This window comes from Arvicola amphibius, chromosome 2 (genome assembly GCF_903992535.2).
Source record: "Arvicola amphibius chromosome 2, mArvAmp1.2, whole genome shotgun sequence".
NCBI lineage: Eukaryota > Metazoa > Chordata > Mammalia > Rodentia > Cricetidae > Arvicola > Arvicola amphibius.
Window position 1 is genome coordinate 12,568,462 of NC_052048.2, and position 22,716 is coordinate 12,591,177.

The window sequence follows — 22,716 nt, forward strand, 5'->3', positions numbered from 1 at the left end:
TCCTGTAATTCTGGCCTTCCTTTTTCCTTCCTTCCTCCCTTTCTCTCTCATTTTCTTTTTCATTCTTTCTTTCTCTCTTAGTCCAATGACGCAAAGCTATAGTTGCTTTGTTGTATTCAATAACAATGTCACTATGGACATCTTTACTCTATTTCCAACCTAAGGAAAAGCCTTCATTCACCCTCATTGGTGGTTAGCTGTAGGTTTTATACATACAGTTTATATTATGTTGTGTTGGTTTTCTGCTCTTCCCATATTTCCATATTTTCAAGAGGTTTTATAGTTCAAGGGCACTACATTTTGCCAAAAGTTTTTCTGCATTATTGAAATGGTGGAGTCCTTCCTTCCTTCCTTCCTTCCTTCCTTCCTTCCTTCCTTCCTTCCTTCCTTCCTTCCTTCCTTCTTGTAGGCATAATTAAGGAGGTCCACAAGAACCTGAAATAAAGGATAACAAGTGTGTATTGATTTGGGGGAAAAAACTCACAATAAAGGTAGAGAACTGCTGTCCTCTGTGGATGCAGGAAGCTGTGACCTGACCTCTGATCACCTACCAATAGATAGCAAAAAGGGGCAAGCATGCTTCCTGTCTGTGCTTATAGTACCTCAGACCATGACCTTATAGGCTGGTATCGAAGAGGGTATTGGTTGGATGAATTCCCACAACACTTTTTTTTACCCTTTATCTTGTTAAAGCAATGTATATTATTTTTAGAAGTTAAGCCATCCTTGCATTATAGATATGAATTCCCCTTGTTGTGGTATACAGTCCTCTTAGTGTGTTCTTAAGTTTGGCTTCCTGGTATTTTACTTAGGGTTTTTGCATTAATATTTAACAGGGGTTGTTTTAATGTTTTGTTCTGTTTTCTTGTTGCACCTTCATATGGTTTTGGTATCAGGCTAACTCAGCATCTCAGAGAGCATTTTGACATTCTGTATCCTTTCAAGTTTTTCTACCGAGTTTGTAAAGATTGCCACTAATCTGTTGTTAATTGGACTTTACTTGACTGAGATTTCTGATTCCTGATTCTGCCTCAGACTCCTCCCTGGTTACAAGATGTTTCAAGTTTCTTCTCTATGACTCAGCTCCATTATCTCGTGTGCTTCTAACAACTTAGCCACTTCCTCTCAGTTATACTTTTTTGCTGTCACTCAGCTGCTTACAGCATTCTCTCTCTTACTTTTGTGACAACAACTTTAGTATGGTTTTATTGTGTCTTTCACTTCCAATTTTGGCTGTCACTGTTTTCGCTCCCACCTCTTAATGATGCAGAAAGATTTGTCTATGTTTGGTTTCTTTGGGCTTTGTTTTGTTTTCTATTATTTTTCTCTTCTGTTGTCTCTACTTCTTTTCTTCAATAGACATTAGGTTTACGTTGCTCTTATTTCTTTAGAGTCTTGAAGTGCCAGCTTAGGTTATGAGAGATTTCTTCCATTCCAGTGGCCATAGACTTTATCCTCAGTGCTCTATTTGTTACCATTTGTCACAAAACCTTTTTCTACATTCTTTTATTTTTTTCTAACTGTTTGCTTAAGAGAGGGTAGTCTTGTAGGCCCTCCTCATCAATGTTAAGATTTTAATCTTTAGTATATTATTCACCCATGACAAAAAATCACTATGATAAAAATCTACACATTGTTTCTAATATATAGTGTGCATTTTAATCACGGTTCATGTATTATTTTCTATTCGTGTTATTTCTATTGGGGGGTAAATTTTGTTTTGTTTTGGGATTTTTGTTTGTTTATTTAGTTGGTTGGTTTTGGTTTTTCGAGACTGGTTTTCTCTGTGCAATAGCCCTAGCATTCCTGGAACTAGCTTTGTAGATAGGTTTAATTTTATAATCAACTGTATCTACCCTCTTTTTGTATCTTGTAGATTCTGAGATATGGTAGAATAAGTTGGATTAGATTTTTTTTTTAACTTTGGAGTTGTAAAATGCTTTCTTTTAGTTTTAATATTGTGTTTTTTGACATTGAACTATTGGAAATGATATTCAGAAAGATTTTAGGAATAAACACATCTTCTGTCTATATTACTATCAAGTTATCCCAATCTCCCTTTCTAGAAAGTTCCCGTTTTTGACCTTGGTTGGATAAGTCATCTTCATTACATCTTGAATTGTGGCAATTTCCATTGTTCCCTTTATCAGTCTTTTTGTTTGTCTTGTTTAACCCTGCCTTTTTTCTGACCTGTTCCTGCCTCTCCTGTTCAGCTGCATAGTCACCAGCATAAGAAACATCATGAGGTGTTCTATTTACGATGTCACTCACCAGTGTCACCCCATCCATCACTGTCACTCATTGGCATCATTCTCCAGTGTCACTCACCAGCATCACTCCACAGGTCACCTTATTTCTGCCATGTGCCTGTGAGGCAGGTGGGAGACTAAGCTCCGTGCACTGCATCTGTGCTCCTGGCACACATAAATTTACCATTTCCATTGTTCTTACAAACTTGTTAAAACTGTCCTTTCGGGGCTGTAATTAGAGACTCCTATGTCTCATATGCTCGATATGGAAAAGGCTCAGGGTTTGTTATTCATGGGAGGGCAGAGCAAATCTCCAAAAGGATGAGATGACTTTCTTATGATTAAAACCTCACAAAAGTTAAAAGAAGTGATGTCAGAGCCCTGGTGTCTCAGAGCTCTGGAGTCTGTGGGACTTCACGTCATGGTACATGCCCTCCTGGTAACCAATAAGTGGTGTCCATATTCAAAAAGATGTTCTGTTTATCTCAAACACCAAACAAAGAAGAGCAATATAAAATGGGGGGGGGTAATTTGGGAACTATCTTGGCATTTTCTAGATTGTCTAACTACTAAATATTTTTTGTTTTAGTGGGTATACACATACACACAAATACACATACATGGAACAGGTGCTATCTCGATGGTATGTCTAATTGCCTAAAATATAAAGTCCCTGGGTTCAGTCCTCAAGCACTAGGAGAGATGGAGGGAGAAGAGTACTAACATGGGATATATCTGGAATCCCAAGATTTCAAACTCTAGGTCAGCCTGGTTGGAGGATGCTACTCTGTCTCAGACACACAAACAAGGAAAGCATAGCAAATGAGCACACACATATCCAACACTGTGTTTTCACATTTTCCAAAGAGCGAGTCAACACGTGTCCATTTACTTATCTACCTCCTATTTGAAAATAAGTTTATCTGAGTAAAGAAATATACTCCTTCAAGTCATCCACACAGGCAACTGCAATTCTGACCTACCTAGTGGAGTCCACAAGTTGCTCATTTTATCACATGGTAAGGTGATTCTCTTTCTCTGCTTATTATTAAGAAAACAATTTCATATGTTGCAAGGCTACAATTAGCCTAGAGGATATACCTCAGTGACTTATCCACCAAAGTCATTCTATACAACAGCATGTGGGAATGGATGCTTTCATTTTTCCTTTGATGGTTTTGTTTGTGGTTTCTGCTTTGCTGGATCACCCAATGATTGTGAGGTAAAGCTCCGTCTTTCCCCAGCAAAGGATATAATCCTTATTTTGGCTTCTTCCTCTCTGATGACTAAATTGGAAATCTCTCCAAGCTATAATTCAAAGCCATAGGTGACCTTAAAGAAATGGTTTTTCTCCATGCTACCTTTTATCTTAAGGTAACTTTTCAAATGTGGACCGTGCCTCCCATTATACTTAGCTGTCAAGCAGGCCCTTCATTTGCATTTCTTCCCACTGCTATAATTTTGAGAACTGGCAGGTGACCAAAGGAGAAAAAATATGCCTCTACCATGCAGAGTGCAATGTAGGCGGGTTTTTTATTGTAATTAAGTACCATAGATATTCATGATTAGATCAAGGTCAGAGGAGCAGAACATAGGAACCAAGGACTTAAAGATACAAAGAGGAAAATGGCTTCCTAATTTTTTTTTAAGTAGCAATAGGTGTCATCCTTGGGTTTTGCAATAAAATATTTAAAATGGCTCATCTGTTTTATCTTATAAAGTGCACAACCATTGTGTGTGTCCTGAGCATTTAAGCCAGAACTTCACATCTCAACTGGTTCTTCATTCCAGACAGAGGTTTTTGTTACTGTTAATTTTTTTTGTTTATGGAATTTTTTGTTTGTTCTTTTTGTTTTGTTTTTTATTTCTTTTCCCTCACTTCCCTTTTCTGCCCTGGGCACACAAAAACTAAGAACTACAATGACAATGGACTTTTCTTAAATGCTGAGTGTCCATGACACTCACAGTTATTTGGACAACAGATATGAGCTTTCTATAAAGCCTAATGGATTAATCCATAGAGGTGGCGCAGGATAGATATGTAGGTTATTTTAACAGTGGGAACTACAATGATGGGGGGCAGCTCCCCATGCCCCAGCAACACATTGTCTGCCAGCTTCTTTTTCCGACTGACTTCTTGAGACTGCTCTGCCAAGCAGCTGGGGTTCACTCATGCTGAGCTTCTTCCCTCTTTCACCTACAGCACATCTTGCCTTTGGTTCTCCTCTTCAGTCCTTCCACCCCTTCCCCGCTTAGATAGCCTGATGACAACTGAGGCCCAGGATTCCTTTCAGGAACCATGCCTCTTCTCTATCCATGCCTTCCTTTTCCAGTGTCCCCAAGCCCCAGCCCTTAGTGGTACCCATAAGCCTCTCAAATCCACATCCACCTCTTTTCCAGCCTTAAGTATATCACTTTTTATTTGACTTTTAAACTTAGTGATCAAGTGGTGTTTCAAATGTGACCCCAACCCAACTCTCAGTTCATCCAACTGCAAACTCTTTCCTTCCCTCCCTCTATCCCTCCACCTATCCCTCCCTTTCTCCCTCCCTCCCTATCTCTTCCTCCATCTCTCTGTCTCTGTCTCTTTCTGCCTCTGCTTCTGTCTCTTTCTTTCTCTCTCATCTTACTACATAGCCCTGGTTGGCCTGGAACTCACTACATAAACCAGAATACCTGTGAACTCACAGAGATCTGCCTCCCATTTCCTTCCAAGTGCTGAAATTAAAGGTGTGCCCCACCAAGCCCAACTCACACTATGTTCTTGTAACCTTCATGATCTGTCACAACACCCTGCTGTTCAAGGGGAAAGGCAGCCATCTTCCACTCTACTCCTCTCTCCCGTTTCCTTACGGTCAGACATCAGAAGATTCTGCTGATTGCTGAAAACATAGTCCATTCTTCTCCCTTCTTCGGTCTCTTTGCTCCCACGCCTGTCCTGTCCACATCACCACTATCTCCTGTCTGGTTTCTGCTTTCCTATCTCATCCCCAGAAATCTATCAGCCATCAGCTTCAAGGGTTACTTTTTCTTTTACCATTTATTTTTCAGTTCTAAGAAGCAAGTTCAAATCCTCATACATGTTAGGCGAGCCTTCTATGATTGAGTCACAAAACAAGCCCCAGGGTAGCTTTTTTAAGTTAATTCATTTAAAATATATATAACAAAATAAAATATAATAAGATAAAACAAAAACTATCACATCAAAGTCAGACAAGACAAAGATAGATAGATAGATAGATAGATAGATAGATAGATAGATAGATAGATAGATAGATAGATAGATGGGGAGAGGGAGAGAGAGAAGGCAAAAGAATCAGAGACCCACTTTTTCATAGCACATTCAGGAATCCCATAAAACACTAAACTAGAAGTCATAGTATACACACAGAGGAGCTGGTGCAGACCTATGTAGGCTCTATGCATGCTGCCATAATCTCTGCAAGTTCGTATGAACTTTGCTTATGTTCATTCAGAGGACCTTGTTCTCCTAGTGTCTTCCATCCCCATTCTCTCTGCCTGGTATACTCTTTCCACCTCCCCTTCCAATGGGTTCCCTGAGCTCTAGGGAGAGGGATTTGACGGAGACATCCCATTTAGGGCTGAGTGTTCTGGAGAAGAACGCTTACAAGAAATCCCACACTAGTTCAGAATTGATTATAATAGAGGGTTATTTATTTAGGGGTAGACTCACAGATCTCAATGCTCTGCTCAAACAGGGAACAGCAACCAAATGCCACAGTCAGAAGAGAGAGAGAGAGACAGGTCACGTGCTTTACATTGGCATGTATAGTATAAGAGGCCATGGTCAGGTGGGTGGGAAACTTAAAGGCTACTGGCGGTAGAAATTCCTACAGCAGTGTTCTAAGATTCCAGAGTAGCATTTTTAAAATGTGGGTTATACGCTATCTCTCTCCCACTTACAAGCATTGGACTTTATCTTGCACCATATTCTTCTCATTAGTTCCTCCCCTCTCAGAGCCTCGATTGCTGCTCACAATGTCCCAGCTCACCTCTACTGGCCTGTTTCCTCCAGGTGATGCCGCTTACTCCCAGTCCTCAGTCCTCAGTTCATACGTCAACACCTTAGGAAACCTCTACATGCCATCCCTGGTAGGTTTCTATCATACCCACCCATCGCACTGCCACCATAGTCATGTGCGGAGTTTCCTACTCACAATGTCTCTGGGAGCACCAGGAAGACTTGTGGGTTTGTGAGCCTTGCTCGCTGCCATCATGCCAAAGACAAAGAAAGCCCCTGGTTCACAGAAAATATGCAGACTGAATCAATGATCTTATCCTCACTTCATGGAGATGCATTGGGGGCTTTCTGAGGCAGCAGGAAGTTTAGAAATTACCGTCGCTCATTCATTCCCTGGTTTTCGGCCTCTTTGAGTTTATTCGTTTTGTCTCATTGTATCACATTCAATTTTCTTTCTCTGAATTTATTTTCCAAAGTACTATTACAACCTGGTCCAAAGAGCCGTGCTGCTGGCCTGAGAATCATCGTTGCTATGAAATAAAAAAAAAAAAATACAGTGGAAGATGCATGTAGAAACTCTTGTGGAAGTTACATCTGATATCTGATAGATCAAACAAGCTGCCAGGGCATATCTTTTTATATCTTTCTTATATTTAATTTTTAGTGTATTTCACACACATGTTGGCAATCTTACTTGAGAATTTTCTTTGTTTTATAAGACAGGCTCTAATAAACTTCCTGCTTCTACCTTCCTAGTGCAGGGATGGCAGACATCTGGGAGAGTCTTCCTAACTGATTTGTTTTTTAAAAGATTATTTTTAGTTTTGTCTGTATTTCTGTAAGGGTGGGGTATGTGCCCATGAAGCCAGAAGAGGTCATCAGATCCCTGGAGCTGGAGTTATAGGCAGTTCTCAGCCACCTGTGGGTACTGGGGCCCTAACCTGGGTCCTCTGGAAAAATGATAAGTACTAACAAACACCTCTCCATCCCCAAAACTGATTTTTAACAAAGTTCAATAAAGCACCAATCTCGGCTATCTTTCTTTATAAATAAATATAACAATATTGAATTGTTTAAGAAGATTTCAAGAATCTTTATAGCATCTATTAGAAGCAAATTCAATTTTTATCTCACAATAAAGTATGCCTGGTTTATAATAAAGTTATGGTCCATTTAAAACACATATTTAATACAAGACCTTGAATTTTTAAACTTGGGAGAAAAGTAAAGAAAATGTCTTTAGGAGGGAAGAAAAAAGAATAATGACTTGCCTCCTACAAATAATTATCATTTAATGATAAAGACTGTCTGAAAACCTGGAGTCATTTGGATCAAAATAAATCATCATAACCCTGATGTCTACATAGCACTGTTTTTTTTTCTCAAGAATTGATCAGTGTTTTAGTTACAGTTCCTATTTCTGTAACAAAACACCATGACCAAAAGCAAATTGGAGGAAAAGTGTTTGTTTCAGCTTACGTGTACCCATAACGCTCCATTACTAAAGAAGTTCAGGACAGGAACCTGGAAGCAGGAACAAAGCAGAGACCATGAAGGAATGCTCCCTCCTAGATTGTTCCTAGTAGCTTTCTTTCGGCACTCAGGGCCATAATAAGCCCAGCAGCAATACCGTCCACAGAGAACCGCACTCTCCCACATCAATCATCAAACAAGAAAACGCTCCACAGGCCAGTCTGCTGAGGACATCATATCAATTGAGATTCCTTCTTCTCAGATGCATCTAGTTGGTGTTGGTTGACATAAAACTAGCCAGCACAAGCAAACAGAATGTGAGCTGAAAAGCAACACAAGCACAACTGTAAGAAAATGTCAAAGTTAAGTCATTTAGCCCAGGCCTGACCACTTTCAGCCTCACACACCCAGCAACGCAAGCAAAGCTGTAGGAAAATGTCAAGGTTGTCATTAACCCAGGCCTGCCCACGTTCAACTCCAGACTCCATCATCACACAGCCAATTCTCATTTGAAGTGAGCTCACTGAAATGGCTTGGAACACCCCATGATAGAGCAGTCTGTGCTCTGACTATGATGGAGCCACTCATGCTGCAACCATGAAGCCCTTTCCTTATTACTTCTTCTCTAAGGGACACAAGTCTGGCAACACCTACATGTTTCTGTCTCCTTGGGCCAATCCTGAGCCTTCCTCTGTGCTTGGAAACAGTGGTCAGGAAGAGGTGACAAAGCCCATGGATCTGAGTGGCTCTCCTGTCAGCAATTACCACGACGCTCTTCCGTGTGACCTAAAGATACTTCACAGAGGCCACCAGAGAGTCACAAGTATAATCATTCTTGGTCACTACCAATTTGGGCTGGATTTGATTCAGTGACTTGAGGTGAGAGGGCGCATATTCAATTACCAGGCCCCCAGCTCCTCAATTAATCAAAGGCTGACATAATCAGCCTATTACAGGTCTTACGAAAAAGATCAGATGGAATCAATATGGCCAACTTCATAGCCATAAAAAGAGATGTTCACAGATATTCTTTATTTAAATAGAACAGCCAATAGTGTGTGGCATCTAAATGAATCTGGCTAGCATTCATCTTCCGCAGGATTTTCTTATGGCAAATTTGGACACAGTAAGATGACTCAAATTGTCTTTTGAGCACCTCTGGCTGACCTACTGAGAGAAACTCAGATGTTTTTGTGTGGATTGTACTATTTTTCCTGTAACCAAAATTCAGCGTCTATAATTTGTGGAAGGATTTGTCTGGTGAAAGTGAGTATTGGGGGGGGGGCAAAGTCACAATCAGCATGACACAGTTAGACTACACAGTGTGAGTCTTTTCCTTGTCATGGTAGCAGAAACTCCTAAGAGAGACAAATTGTCTGTACAATCTGAAAAGCATAAAAAGAAGCAAGGGTGAAGTTCAAATGACTGGGATGAAGCAACTGCTAACAGCTGAGGCAATGTGACATTTCTGACGCTAAGGCATCCTGCATACCAACATGGAGGGAAGTCCTGGAAAAGTCAACTAATACAGCCTGGCCTTCCAGTAGCATTGTCAACATTCATAAAGGCACTTAAAGAGTTCAACATTTAATTTTACATCTGAAATTCAAGGGCAAAGTCAAAGGAAAGAATACATTTGCCTTCATCTCTGTGTCAAAATAAAAGAACCAACAGCTACCTGCCAAGTAAAGTGAAGGCTATTTATATTTTACAGAATAGTCCTGGTTCCGGAGGAAAAGATGTAAAAGAATTCCCAGGTTCTCTTATTCATTAATGAGTGAAGTTAGAGACTTCTTAGAGACTCTGAAATTCTCTACTCTGCCGATGTATGTTGTCGCTTCCTTTCTAATGTGTCCCCATTGATCTTACCTTTTTCATTTTTTTTTTTTTTTTTTTTTTTTTTTTTTTTTGGTTTTTCGAGACAGGGTTTCTCTGTGGCTTTGGAGCCTGTCCTGGAACTAGCTCTTGTAGACCAGGCTGGTCCCGCTGTCAGGCTGCACCCTGAGCTGGTCATCAGGAAGCTATTCTGCCAGCGGTGCCTTTGAACCCAGCTCCTCTGGAGTGGAGCCCTTCGACGCCACTTTTACCACCTTTTGTCCTCCGGAGTGTCAGGTCTCGATTCATGTCTGAGAAGGCTGAAGAAGCGCCATCTCTGGGCTAACAGATGCTGTCTCCAATGCTTTGCAGGTTGCTCCCTCCTGACTGTCTCTGGCATGGTTGTTACGGCCCTGAGAAAATGCTGCCTGCCATACTGCCACCTCGGGCGAGATGGAACAAGTCGGTCAGGCCGTGCCAGGCAAATACACGGTGGACACTGCAGAGAACTCCAGGGGGAAGACACAGAACTTGTCTTCTCCACCCTTTGGCCTCTCTTCGGTTTCCAGCTCGTATACAGAATGTGCCTCATGCAGGTAAGGAAGACAGCCGACACACACCGAAGACAACAAAGCGACTTCGTGTGTTTTCAGCCTGTGTTAGTCACTTTTCTCATGGCTGTGACGAAATAGCTGACAAAAGTCACTTACGGGAGGGAGGATTTATCTGGGCTCAGTTTGAGGGGGTAGGGTCTGTCGCAGCAGCGTGGTCACAGTCTGCAGACAGGAAGTGAGGCTGGCTCTAGGAAAGCATGAACCCCCCTCCCATGACCCACTTCCTCCACCTCCTGAAGTTTCCACAACCTTCCCAAACAGCACCACCATCTGCAGACCAAGGGGAGACATTATGTCTAAGCTTCAACGCAGAGCTTAGAAAGCTAATGCCTGAGTTGTATGCATGAGTCCCAGAACGATGGACAGGGAAAAGTTTGCCTATCTCCAGCTCCATCTGCTAAAGAGATCTGTAAAGTTAAGTGATTTGATGTTGAGAGGTAGCTGTCAGTTAACAGCGGTGAAGGAGGAGGTGGAAGAGGCAGTGACTCTCAGAACAGTCCAGACCTGCTCCTGTAAACCCCCGTGAGGAGGATTTAAATGTTAAAAGTCTCCCATAAACTCACATGTTTGAATTTTTGGCCCCCACTGGGTGATAGCATTTGAGGAGGCAGAGATTTGAGGAAGGAATTCTATCACTGGGAGCAGATTTTGAGAGTTTGTAGCCTTGCTACATTTTCTGGTCTTTCTGTTTCCCGTGTGTAGGTGAAAGTGTGGTCAAGCAGCTTTCTGCTCCTACCACCGTGCCCAGAACCTTCCCTACTGTTCACAGGCTCTCTAGCGCACAGAATTAAAACACACCCTCTCTTTCTGAAGCAGCTTTTGGTGGCACAGCTTTGTCCTGGCAATAGAAAAGTAAACAATACACCCAGCAAACCACTGCCTCCAAGCTAAACTCAGTCCATGGCCTGTTTTTACAATATTTGTCATTATTACGTGTCTAAGTGCATGGTGTGGAGGGGATGTAAACATGGCTTGGTGCTCATATAGAGGTCAGAAGACAGCAGAAGTTGGTTTTCTTCTCCCACATTTATGTGGGTTCTGGGGATTGAACCCAGATCCCCAGGTCTCTGTGGCAAGTGCCTCTATCCTTAGAGTCATCTCTTGGTGCTCCTTTTCATTTTTGTATATAGTGAAAGTTAGCAAGGCTTCAATATTTTACACCATTGGGGAAAAACAAAAGAGTAGTTGGTGCTGCTTAAAAATTATATGAAAGTTAAATGTCACCGCCTACTAATAAAGTTTTATTAGCACACCGCCAGGCCGATTGGTTTGTTATATCTGCAGCTGCTCATGTCCAAAGGTGGCAGAACTGAAAAGCTGCCAAAGAACCCCTGTGCGGATCATCATCATCACCTGACCCCTTACAGGAAAGCTTGTTAACCCCTGGTCCAAACAGTGCACGGGAGCTATACAGATGGGGAGAGTTCTGACTGTACAAACAGTAGCAGGCCTCAAAACAACACCACAGAAGCCTTCCCCACTTAAGCGGTCCTTGTTAAAAAAGGCACCAAACCTGAGAAAATAATGCTGAGTACCCGACTACTAAGCAGTACGTAGCTAGCCGTAAACCCTCTGTGCCAAGACCACAAATTCCTGACTCCTGGTCTTCATGGAAGAGCAGCAACTTGTATTTCTCTCCACTCAGCTTGAGCCTTTTCTGTGAGAGGTTCTATATTTTGCCTTTTGATGTAAATACAACACATTTTGGTAAACTTGGTTTTAGTCACGCCCCCACAATACCTGCTTTCGTCCCCTTCCACACTTCTCTGTCCCTTTCCTTTCCCGTATAGTGCCCATCTACTTTTCTCTCTGCTCTTTCTCTCCCCCCACACACACACCAGTAAACTATTTTTCATGAGTGAAGTGTAATCTACAAGAACATGGGTAAGCTGTACAAGTAAAGAAAAAGTTGGCAAGCTAAATTCTAAGGAAATAAATGCCCATTTTACTGACAAAAAGCCCAAGTACTTATTGATAATTTATTAATCACCACAGCTTCTTAAAGGTGGCTTACAAATATCTACATTTACTTGATGGGGGACATGCATGTCTGCCATGGTCTGGGGAGCGGGGAGGTCAAAGACAGCATGCAGGAGTCATTTCTCACACGTTACCATGTGGGTTCCTGAGATCAAACTCAGATCATCAGCCTCAAGGGCCAGTGCCCTGACCAGCTGAGCATCTCGCTAACTAGGCTTCTGGGTGTCTAACTTTATCCTCGCAGGACGTCTGCACAGCCACTGTCCGTATCACACATCAGAGACTTATCAGCAAATGTAACAACTTGTATGTGTAACCACACTGCATTAGGGAGGCCAAAGCAGCAGGATTGTCGTGGGTTCAATGCCAGCCTGGGATACAAAGTGAGTTCAAGGCTGGGCTGGATACCTGGCTGTACATGGAGACCTTGTTTTTAGAATAAATAAATGCCTAAGATTCCAGAGAATAGAAAGACTAAGTAACCTTGAATTTGTTCGTGTACGGCAGGGTGGTTGCCCTAATTCAAGGCTGATATCCAACTTTATTACTATTGCCCACAAAACCTCTCTGACACATCACAAAATATCTTGATACAAACTATATGAGTACCAACCTTATATAGAGTGATGTTTTGCTAGAAATGGAAAGAAAATGTTAGATCATCCTTCTCCAGGTGGGAACTTCCATTAGGATAGGCTTAGACTAGATTTTGCTTCCAGATAAAATAATCACCAGCATGAAGACAATCAAAGCACCCAGGAATAAAACATCCCAGAATTCCATATTTTAAATTTATAGCAATTATTGACCTTCAGGTCCAAGACATATATTTAAAATATGTTGATATTAAGGCCGACAAGGTTGCCATTTGACATTAGGGCCACTCGAAGGTGAAAATGAATCTCTATTGACAGCAATTACTTCTGAATACTCAGAGGCCTGTGTGAAATAAAAGTATTTAAAATTTTAAATAGGGGAGGTTTTCAGAACTCGAGGCAGAAGCAGAAATGATTTCAAGCTTTCAAGACACCACAGACTTTTCTTGGATTCGGCAATATATTAATATCTCTTCGCTGAAGATTAATGACACATTTGCAACATTATTAAGTTAACAGGCTTCAGTGTCTGTGATTCATGCCGATAATAACTTTATTCCTATTAACAATAATTCTCATTTGAAACCAGTAACAGAAACTCGCTCTGATGCTAGGAGCCACTCAGTCTTAAACCTTATTCAGCTGCCAGGACTTTTTAAACCACACATCCATCGTTCATTTCCCTCAGATTGGGGTGTGTGTGTGTGTCATAACTGCACAGAAGCCGAGCAGAAATAGCTAATGCACCCTTCACTCTTGCCATCCGGAGCTCGACCAAAGCAAGACCTGTTTATTACCCCAAGTATCCCATTAAAAGCTGGGAGATAAAGCATCATCAGGATGTGTGGGGTGCAGATAGGCAGAAGCCATAAGAAAATGTGGTCCAGCCCTGTGTCTGGGCAGTTGACAAAGTAAGAGTTGCCTTTTCCCACTGGTCAGTTGGTTACAACTCTTTCAACTCTTTCCAAACTCCCAGTTTGTACAACTGACTAGAGAGAAGGGGTCAGTGAGGAATTCATTGAGAAGCTCTGATGTGAAGGTTTGAACCGAGTGTCTCTCCTGGGGTGACGGGAAGGTAGGACTCTCCTGTCAGTTCTACTACTGTCTAAAAAGCAGTTTGCAAAAGCCGTTCCTCGAGGGACTGGCATGCAGGCCTTAACCCTGTGCCTCCCCGTGGTTTGGGATGCTGCTGGGAATCAAAAACATCTTCTGTGCCACTGAAGAATTTAGAGAGAGTGAAACAAGGCCCATGCCATGAGCTATATGTCTTGTTTCCAGTATCGCGACTCCTCAGGGCTTGGCATATGGGAAGAGACCGGAAGCTAGTGTTAGGGATTTAATTAGCGTGGGGGTTGCCAGTTATCATGTGGGTTTCCTTAAATGAAAAGGGGTTTGTGGTTGATTGAAATTATGAGGTGGAGCAAGGAAATTTAAAAAGTCTGTCATCTTTTGTATTAATATAGAGGCCTGTTCCACACAGCATCTGTTGAGGTGAGCTAGTGTATCAACACCTTCCTTCCTTCATTCCTTCCTTCATTCCTTCCTTCCCTTTTCCTTCCTTCCTTCCTTCCTTCCTTCCTTTCTTCCTTCCTTCCTTCCTTCCTTTCCTTTTTTTGAGATTTCTTTATTTATTTTACGTGCATTAGTGTTTTGCCTGCATGTATGTCTGGGTGAAGATGTCAGACTGGAGCTTCAGAGAGTTGTAAGCTGTCATATGGGTGCTGGGAATTGCACCCAGGTCCTCTAGAAGAGCAGTCAGTGCTCTTATTCACTGCGCCATCTCTCCAGCCACTCAGTGGTCTGTCTCATCACTGTGATAAAATGCCTGGCACAGCTCACAGGAGGAGGGGCTCATTTTGGCTCCCAGTTCAAGTAGGGACACAGCATTATGACAAAGAGGACAGGAAGCAGTTGACCGCATTGCCTCTGCAGTCAGAACACTTAGACCAGACAGGAGATGGAGACAGCCATCAAACCTCAAATCCCACCCAGTCTTGTGCACTTTCTCCAGTTATGATCCCAATCTCAAGGGATTCACAACCTCCCAAAACATCACCATGCTCTGGGTACCAACTATCCACGAACATCATTCTTTGGGGGACTGAACATTTCACATGGAAAACCACAACAATTGGCACACCAGAATCATTTTAAAAGTAACAGGGCTGAAGAGAGATGGACCAGCCATAAAGAACATTTGTTGCTCTTGCAGAGGACTTAGGTTCAGCTTCCAGCCCCCATGTGGCACCTCATAACCTTCTGTAATTCCAGTTCCAGAGAGATCCGGTGCCCTCTCTGGCCTGTCGGTACTGTATGTATGCTGTACACAAACAAACATGCAGGCAAAGAGCCCTCCCATACACATAAAGTATCAATGAAAGCCGTTAAACAGAAGCCACAAGCACAGAAAAGTTGGTCTTGTTTCTTCTTGTTGCTTGACTGAGGCTAGAAACAAAACCCTTGTGGGAAGCTCACAGAGATTGCCTACAGTGAGCAATGTGTCTCTTCATTGTCCCCTCTCAGAAAAAAAAAAAAACTAAATAAATCCTGTTTTGTTGCCAACCTAGATGTCATTTAGAAAGTCTATTCTAGGCCCTCCTTTTCCCCTCATCAGAGTGAAAGCAGACACCCTTTCCCACTTTCTGGTGAGTTTTGCTCTAATGTTCATGAAAACTTAGTCCATTTGAGTATGGAGAATTTATGAAACTTGATTCCTTACCTGTGGCTTTGATAGCAAAGTCATGAAGGTGAACTAAATGTTAAAACAATGTTCTTGCCATCAGTAGCATAGTCACTGGGCTGAGCATGGCCTCTGAGATCAGAACTGGGTCTGGAAAAAACTAAGGGACATCCATGTCACAGGAGACATGAGGGGTAGGCATCTGACAGAGCACCCTCCTCCAAAGGTAAGCCACTGGCTAACCCCCCTCTTCCTCGAACGCAGATCCCTTCAGGATATTATCTTCAGACCATGAATTCCAACCGGAACTTGGGCGGATTTCCTCTGCCACTTGCACTAATGAATACCATCAGCATCCTGCCATTATTAATTCTGGCTCCCTTCATAGATTACTTCAGCAACTGTCTACTTCCCTCTAAGAGAGACGGACCATTCCTGTCAGCATGCATTAGTAAGTACAATGTGGGATTCTGAGAAAATTGTTTGCAACGCCAAAACAGAAAAGAGCCTGTTAAACTAGCTACATACTCCTGAGTAGGCATACAGTTTTCACAAATTTCAAAATAAATAAATTTATGAGTGGCAGCTTCCAGGTCCCTGAGTCTTTACCCAGTCATGGATACGACATCGTCAATTCATCCTTCACACTTCTCTGGAAGGCACAGTCAATAGAAAGAGACAGTGAAACTCCGAACACCACTAAATGGGCTTTTCTTCAGTAGGTCCGTCCTTACTCCTAAGTTAGTCCCTAGTGCCCTCTTAGAGAGAGAAGGTGCTTAGTGAATCTCAAAAAATTAATAGTTTTAATTTCTGAACCAGTAACGAAATTTATTAAAAATTAGCACTGTGAGCATGGAGACACGTCTCTAATGGGCTTCCCTAACATGAATAAAGCCACAAGTTCTGTCTCCATCCCTGAAAGAGAAAAAATTAATTCTCTGATTCACAGCCTCTGTATAGTAATTCTTCAGATGTAAGGGGTATGGCAATGATTTTCAAAGTGGAACGATTTAAGATAGCTTCCTTAGGACACATACATTAAGTCATAAAACAAAATCCATCTGGTTCATGGAGGAAAAGTCAAGGAGTCCTTTCTGCTGGGTATGTCCTTCCAACCGTGTTCAATAAAGCATTGTCAGGGAGCCACAGGGCAAGGGTGACAGGGAAGTCGGTGTGCTCTCTGCCACTGAACAGCTACTGTGTGACTTTGAAACAAACACCTAAGTTCTCCTGTCTGTGCGTTGCTTGTTTTGGATTTTTTCAAGGGGTGTAATCTACATAAATCTTGGGTCACTTGGTTATGTGAGATTTGAAAGCATCTGGCACACCATGGGTACCCAGAACACAGTCCCAATACTCAGGGAAAGTGCTACAAGCATTACTGATAATGGACCGTCATTTGCAGGGGACACCATTTGTCCTTTGATAGACAAATAAAATTAATTAATTAATTAAAAATGGGGACTCATGGCAAATATCACACAGGGCAAATGAACGTGGTAGTCAATAATTGAGACATGATTCTTTTGCAACAGTCAAGGGCAGACTGCAGACTTCCTCTTCCAGCTAGCTAACCTGCTGTGCCTCTTCTTAAAGACCAGAGATCATGGTCTTCCAGCCACATACACATACTGCTGGTTGTCTGTACACAATTCATAGCTTCGTGCGTATTTCCTGGTATTCCTGAAACCCATGAGTGTGATTCTGCCAATCAGAGCACTGGGTGTTTGGTTTGCGTTAGAACTCACGGTGACTACAATCATCATAGTGATTGTAGTCACCCACACAGAGATCTTTAACACAGAAGCTTCCAGAATTTACTTCTCACCAGGTAGGCCTGTCACTTTTGTAATAGCATTTAGCAAACTATAAATCTTAATATTTTATTTTACAATCTCTGAGCTCTAAAGCATGTTTTTAATGTCTGAATGCAGAAATCCAAGAAAACAGTATTATTTAGAGAAGACCCAGAATTGTCTTCTGAACTTTGAAGACACAAATGAAATTAGATATAACTTTGTGTGTTTGACTTCTATGAGCTCACTATTGAAACAGAATAAAGAAGCATTGAGAGCGAGGGTCCATTGATGTTACAAAAATGTCAAAAATCTTGGCAGTCTTATAAAAGTATCATGATACTTACAGGCAGAGCTACCAAATTTATGCATGAAAATTTTAAACCTGGCCCACATTGGGGAAACAGACCAACACCACAGCTACCAGAGCTTAATTAGAAATCCTCCTTAGAATAAAACATCTTAAGTTCAGTTTAAATTAGATCAACTTTCTCTATGACATATTTAAAATCGTGACTATTCTGCTAGGGATGCTCTCATGAATAAAGGTGGGAGAATTATCTAGTACATCATTTGATGTTGTTGATGAACTAAATTATTCCCCTGCAAAATCGGTAACAAGACCTGTTGGGCAGGAGAAAAGAAAGCCAGACTTACTTCAAAAGAAATAGAGCTTTGCTCCCCTGGGTATGGAATAGTGAATTTAGTTCTTTCTAAGCCAGACTCCATTCATTCATTCATTTGCATACTTGTTCATTCATTTGCATACTTGTTCATTTATTTGCATAATGTTTTGCTATGGGAATAGAAAAGTATGATGATATTCATCCTTTAAACTAGATATTAGGGTAAGTTTTCCATATTCTGGTTATGATTACGGAAGATGAACAAGTTTCACCAGGACATGAAAGCCAAACCAAGGGTACTTTCTAATACCAATTTACATAATTGACTGAGTCTAATACTAAAATTTCCTTCTACTTTGAACTCAAATGCCTGAAAATATGAGTGAAGCATATAGGCATATAAATTATGAATGGGTATATACTTATGAGTTCCTAGTATGAACATGGGCATCGTCGTGTACATATTATTTTTAGGTGCACCATAAACCATAATTTAATATACCAAAGCTCATCAAAATAGTGTTTTTTAAATTCATGTTTTTAATCTTGTGGCTATTATATTACTATTATTATTGTTGTTGTTATCATTGAATTATTAGTATTTTCAATTATTCAACTACATGTGACTATTAGATTATAGTTAAATTATCATCATTAATTTGAAACCTTTACTGCTGTTTTCAATTAGCAACGGAAAGTAACTAAAAAGCCTCTTGACTGGTTACTTTTCTGGAAGGTATGACCGAAATAACTGATGCAAACAATTCATAGGATGAAAGGCTTCATTGGATCATGCCTTGAGGGCATGCAGGAGAAAGAGGCATTGGGTCACACTGTATCACAGAGAAGCAGAGAGAGGGATGCTGGCAGTTAGCTTGCTTTCTTCTTACTCAGCTTGGGACTCCAGCCCATGGATTGGTGCTGCCTACTTAAAGGGTCCTAGTTAGCTTCAGCTGCCATTGTGGCACAGCCTAGAGCTTAGAGACGGCTCCCTTTAGAACTGCCTGATCAACACATTTGCCTTCTGGAAAGTTTATAGGGGATTGTCATGACTACTAATTGATGTAGAAGGGCTTCATCCATTCTGGACAATGGACAGAAACATCCTTTGGCAGGTGGTCCTGAGTTATATAGAAAAGCTAGCACATAGGATCCTTGAGTGAGTCAGCAAGTAGCATTTCCCAAGGATTCTGCTTCCTGTTCCAACTTCCCATGGTGATAAACAGTGACATGGAGTAATAGCCAAACAAACCCTTTCCTTTCCCAACTCCCACCCCCACCTCCAGTTGCTTTTGATCAAGTTGCTTGTCGCAGCAAAATAATGAAAACTAGAATAGGGTTGTTGCAACGGAGAGGGCTGCTTGTTCGTCCTGGCCGCCCAACTAGCTTAGCCCCAAAATAACCACGCAGAAACTGTGTTCATCAAATCACTGCTTGGCCTATTAGCTCTAACATCTTATTGGCTAACTCTTACATCTTGATTTAATCCATTTCTATTAATCTGTATCACCACATGACAGTGGCTTACCAGGAAAGATTCAGCATGTCTGATTCTGGCAGCTCCATGGTGTCTCTCTACTCTGCCTTTCTTCTTCCCAGCATTCAGTTCTGTCTTCCCCACCTACCTAAGTTCTGCCCTATCAACTAGGCCAAAGCAGTGTCTTTATTCATTAACCAATGAAAGCAACATACAAACAGAAGGAACTCCTACACCATAAGGTGGGTCAGGAATACCCCTCACAGACATGCCCAGGGATTAGTTTCCAATAAGATACTAGATGTTGGAGAGTTAACAGTGAACATCCTCCCATAGCTCTTCCTGTTGCTATAGTGAGCCACCATTTCTCACAGTGTCCCACCCACTCCTTACACTATTCAATTGCTCTCCCTTCAGGAGTTTTCATAATCAAGTGAAGTGGGTGGTGCTAATAGATTACATTCCCTAATAAAAGGTCAACCTTAATTTACCAAACTTCTAAAGTTGGAGATACTGTTGTGATGTATCCCATCATAACTGCTGTACTTCATTGCAGACTTTCATAGTACAAAACTGTTTACACCATGAGTATTTCTTTCCTTAGCATTGATTACAATTATGTAACCTGTGGCATTAAGTAGTGAGCGCTGACACAGGTCAGTATTAATCAGATTAAAATGAGCCCAATTAAGATCACTAATAACTGCCATGCAAAGTCTCAGAATACAATTCTCTTAGCTTTGGAGTATCATTTAAATTGAAATGCAGACAAAATATATTCAAATACTTGTAAGGTCTATGTTAAAATAACCTGAAAATTCTGATTGTAACAGAAAGCCTTTTGTAATACGGTTCAAACAAAGTATTGGCCTCTTTATCCACAACCAGTACCTTCTACTACTTCACATAATGGTTGTCCTATGAAGCTCCCATTTGGGTTGGAAAGGAAGTGGTGAATAGCAAAGTCCTGGCTCAGTACCATTAACTGAGAGTAGGGCTCGCTCTATATTCCCTGCTCTCTCCTCTACTTTTAAATATATTCATGCTGTTACAGTCTTGGACCACCTTCAGCTCGCGACGTATGGTAGCCCCTCCTCCCCCTGTCTCAACCTCCAGAGCACTGGGACTACCAAAATCTGAGGCTTGGCCTGGCTGGAATTCCTATTTTCTGTGAGGTTTGCAAACTGATGAATTTTCCCAAGAAACATACTATATGTCCGTTGCAAAAATGTTTAATAGAAAGAACTGTGAAACAGGTAAAGGAGTCACTTTTATAGACATCAGCTGCAGTTAAGTTTTCTTCTTAGTTGTTCATTTGTTTAATTAAGGCACACTGATATCCTCAGGTCCTAAAGTTAACATTAAATTGGAGTAAGTTTGAAGTGAAATAGGTGGATCTAGTGTACCAACTGAAGCAGTATTTGATGCTTCATAGAGAGAACTGCGTGGATCTGATTGTGTCAAAAGAATCATCTCTTTCACATTCAAAAATTAAGAGAGACTGAGTCCCATCTCCTAAAATGATATCAGTGGTCCAAAGAAAAACAATACAGAGATGGAGAGTAGTTTCTCCCCAACAAAGAAGCATGCAACTAAGGGCAAACCCAGTTAAAGTATTTTAAACACAGGGCAAGTTTTAAGAGTTTATTTTTATTTTATGCATGGGTTTTTTATTTTGCCTGAATGTTTGTCTATGCACCACCTGCATGCAGCTCCTCTGCATAACAGAGGAGGGAGTCAGATCTCCTGGAATAGACAGTTGTGAGCCACCATGATGGTGCTGGAATCAAACCCCAAATACCTGCAAGATAAGCAAACTCTGTTAAATGCCTATCTGTTACTCCAGCCTCTCCAGCCTCTCTAGCCTCTCCAGCTTCTCCACCTCTCCAGCCTCTCCAGCCTCTCTAGCCTCTTCAGCCTCTTCAGCCTCTCAACTTCTTCAGCCTCTCCAGCCTCTCCAATCTCTCCAGCCTCTCCAATCTCTCCAGCCTCTCCAGCCTCTCCAGCCTCTCAGCTTCTCCAGCCTCTCCAGCCTCTCTAGCCTCTCTCACACCATCTCCATAGTGGCAAGTATCTTCACCATAGTGGCAGAAAACACATGGCAATGAAATCACTGCCAAGTTCATTTTCTGTCCTGGAAAGTTGCTAAAGGAAGGATCCAGGGACAAAGCCCTAAGCTCTCAGTAGAATTTTATAGCTATGGTGGTTCACTGACACATTAGACTCCATATATCAGACTGTCCATGAAAATTCCATGATCTTCCTAATAGATATGCTTAGCCAATACCTTTAAAATCTTAATGTGTCCATTACTTATTAACACATTTTTTTGTTTCAACATATAGCAGTAAAGGAAGGGTTAATTCTGGAATGAATTCCCATATTCTCTTATTTCATTGTGCTCTAATTTTGAAAAGTATTACATGGAAGGATAATAATATAAATTATGAGAGCTTCGAGACTCTTACAGGCCTGTCTGCAGTCACACAGCCAATATTAAAGCATATATTATTTGATATCTCCTCTGGAACCATTGTGCTCAATCTTGTAAATACAGATCTACAGGAACTTTAAAATACGTGCATTCTGATCAATGGCTCTCTGCCTTGAGTATACCGTGATCTCACCTCAGTTAAATTTTTTTAAGGAAGTAGATTAAATTTAGATTAGAATCAGTTTCACTGGCGTAAGTTTCCAGTAGCAAGCACAGGCATTTAGATCCTTTTTATACAATGAACTCTGCCCTGGATCATCTAAGTAACACGTGTTATACCTTTGAATGGTCTCATCCTCTCCGGAAGTCACATTGAAATTTATTCCCCCAGTAGTGAGATGTTTGGATTGCAAGATGTCACCTAGCCATGAATGGATTCCATGCTCATGAAAAAGGCCAGATGGAAGAAGTGTGTTCTTTTTGCCCTCCGACTCCACTCTGTGGGGTCATAGCGTCCATCCTTTTTCGAAGATGTACCATCCAAGGCACCAGCACAGACCAAACGTCAGCCTGCACCAAGCAAGTGAAGTTTCTGAGCCCTGGTCTTGACTGCCTAACTCGTAGAACTAAGAAAATAAACCTCTGTTCTCCACAAGAGAACATTTGCAGCTGTTTTGTTTCAGCACAGTAAGAAGACCTGTTCAAACAATGAACTAAATGCAGGTGCTTTGTCCAAATTTGTGTGGAGAAGGACCCTTAGTATTCAGTTAGATCGGGTTGGAGGAACCTTTCGTTGGATGGAGCTAGATCAGGTTGAATATTCAATGACAAGGCAGAGCATCCCAGAGTTTCACATGGATAGGAACCATCTGAGGACATAGTTTCAGTACGGGTTCTGATTCTCTTGTTGGTATGCCTGAGAGTCCCCATAGCTAACAAGCTCTCAGTGACAACAGTGCCAGATGGTCACACAGAGGAATGTCAAGCACAGAAG

General features: G+C 41.5%; 1 protein-coding gene across 2 annotated transcripts in view; it reads left to right on the plus strand.

Annotated features, from left to right (window-relative positions):
• The window catches only part of Slc15a5 (solute carrier family 15 member 5), a 117,716-nt gene that overhangs the window by 29,597 nt on the left and 65,403 nt on the right, over window positions 1-22,716 (plus strand). For both annotated transcript variants that reach the window (XM_038321005.1, XM_038321004.1), the window contains 2 exons: window positions 9,892-10,115; window positions 15,654-15,840. In XM_038321005.1, the coding sequence (XP_038176933.1) occupies window positions 9,892-10,115; window positions 15,654-15,840 (411 nt within the window). The remainder of the gene's footprint in view (window positions 1-9,891; window positions 10,116-15,653; window positions 15,841-22,716) is intronic.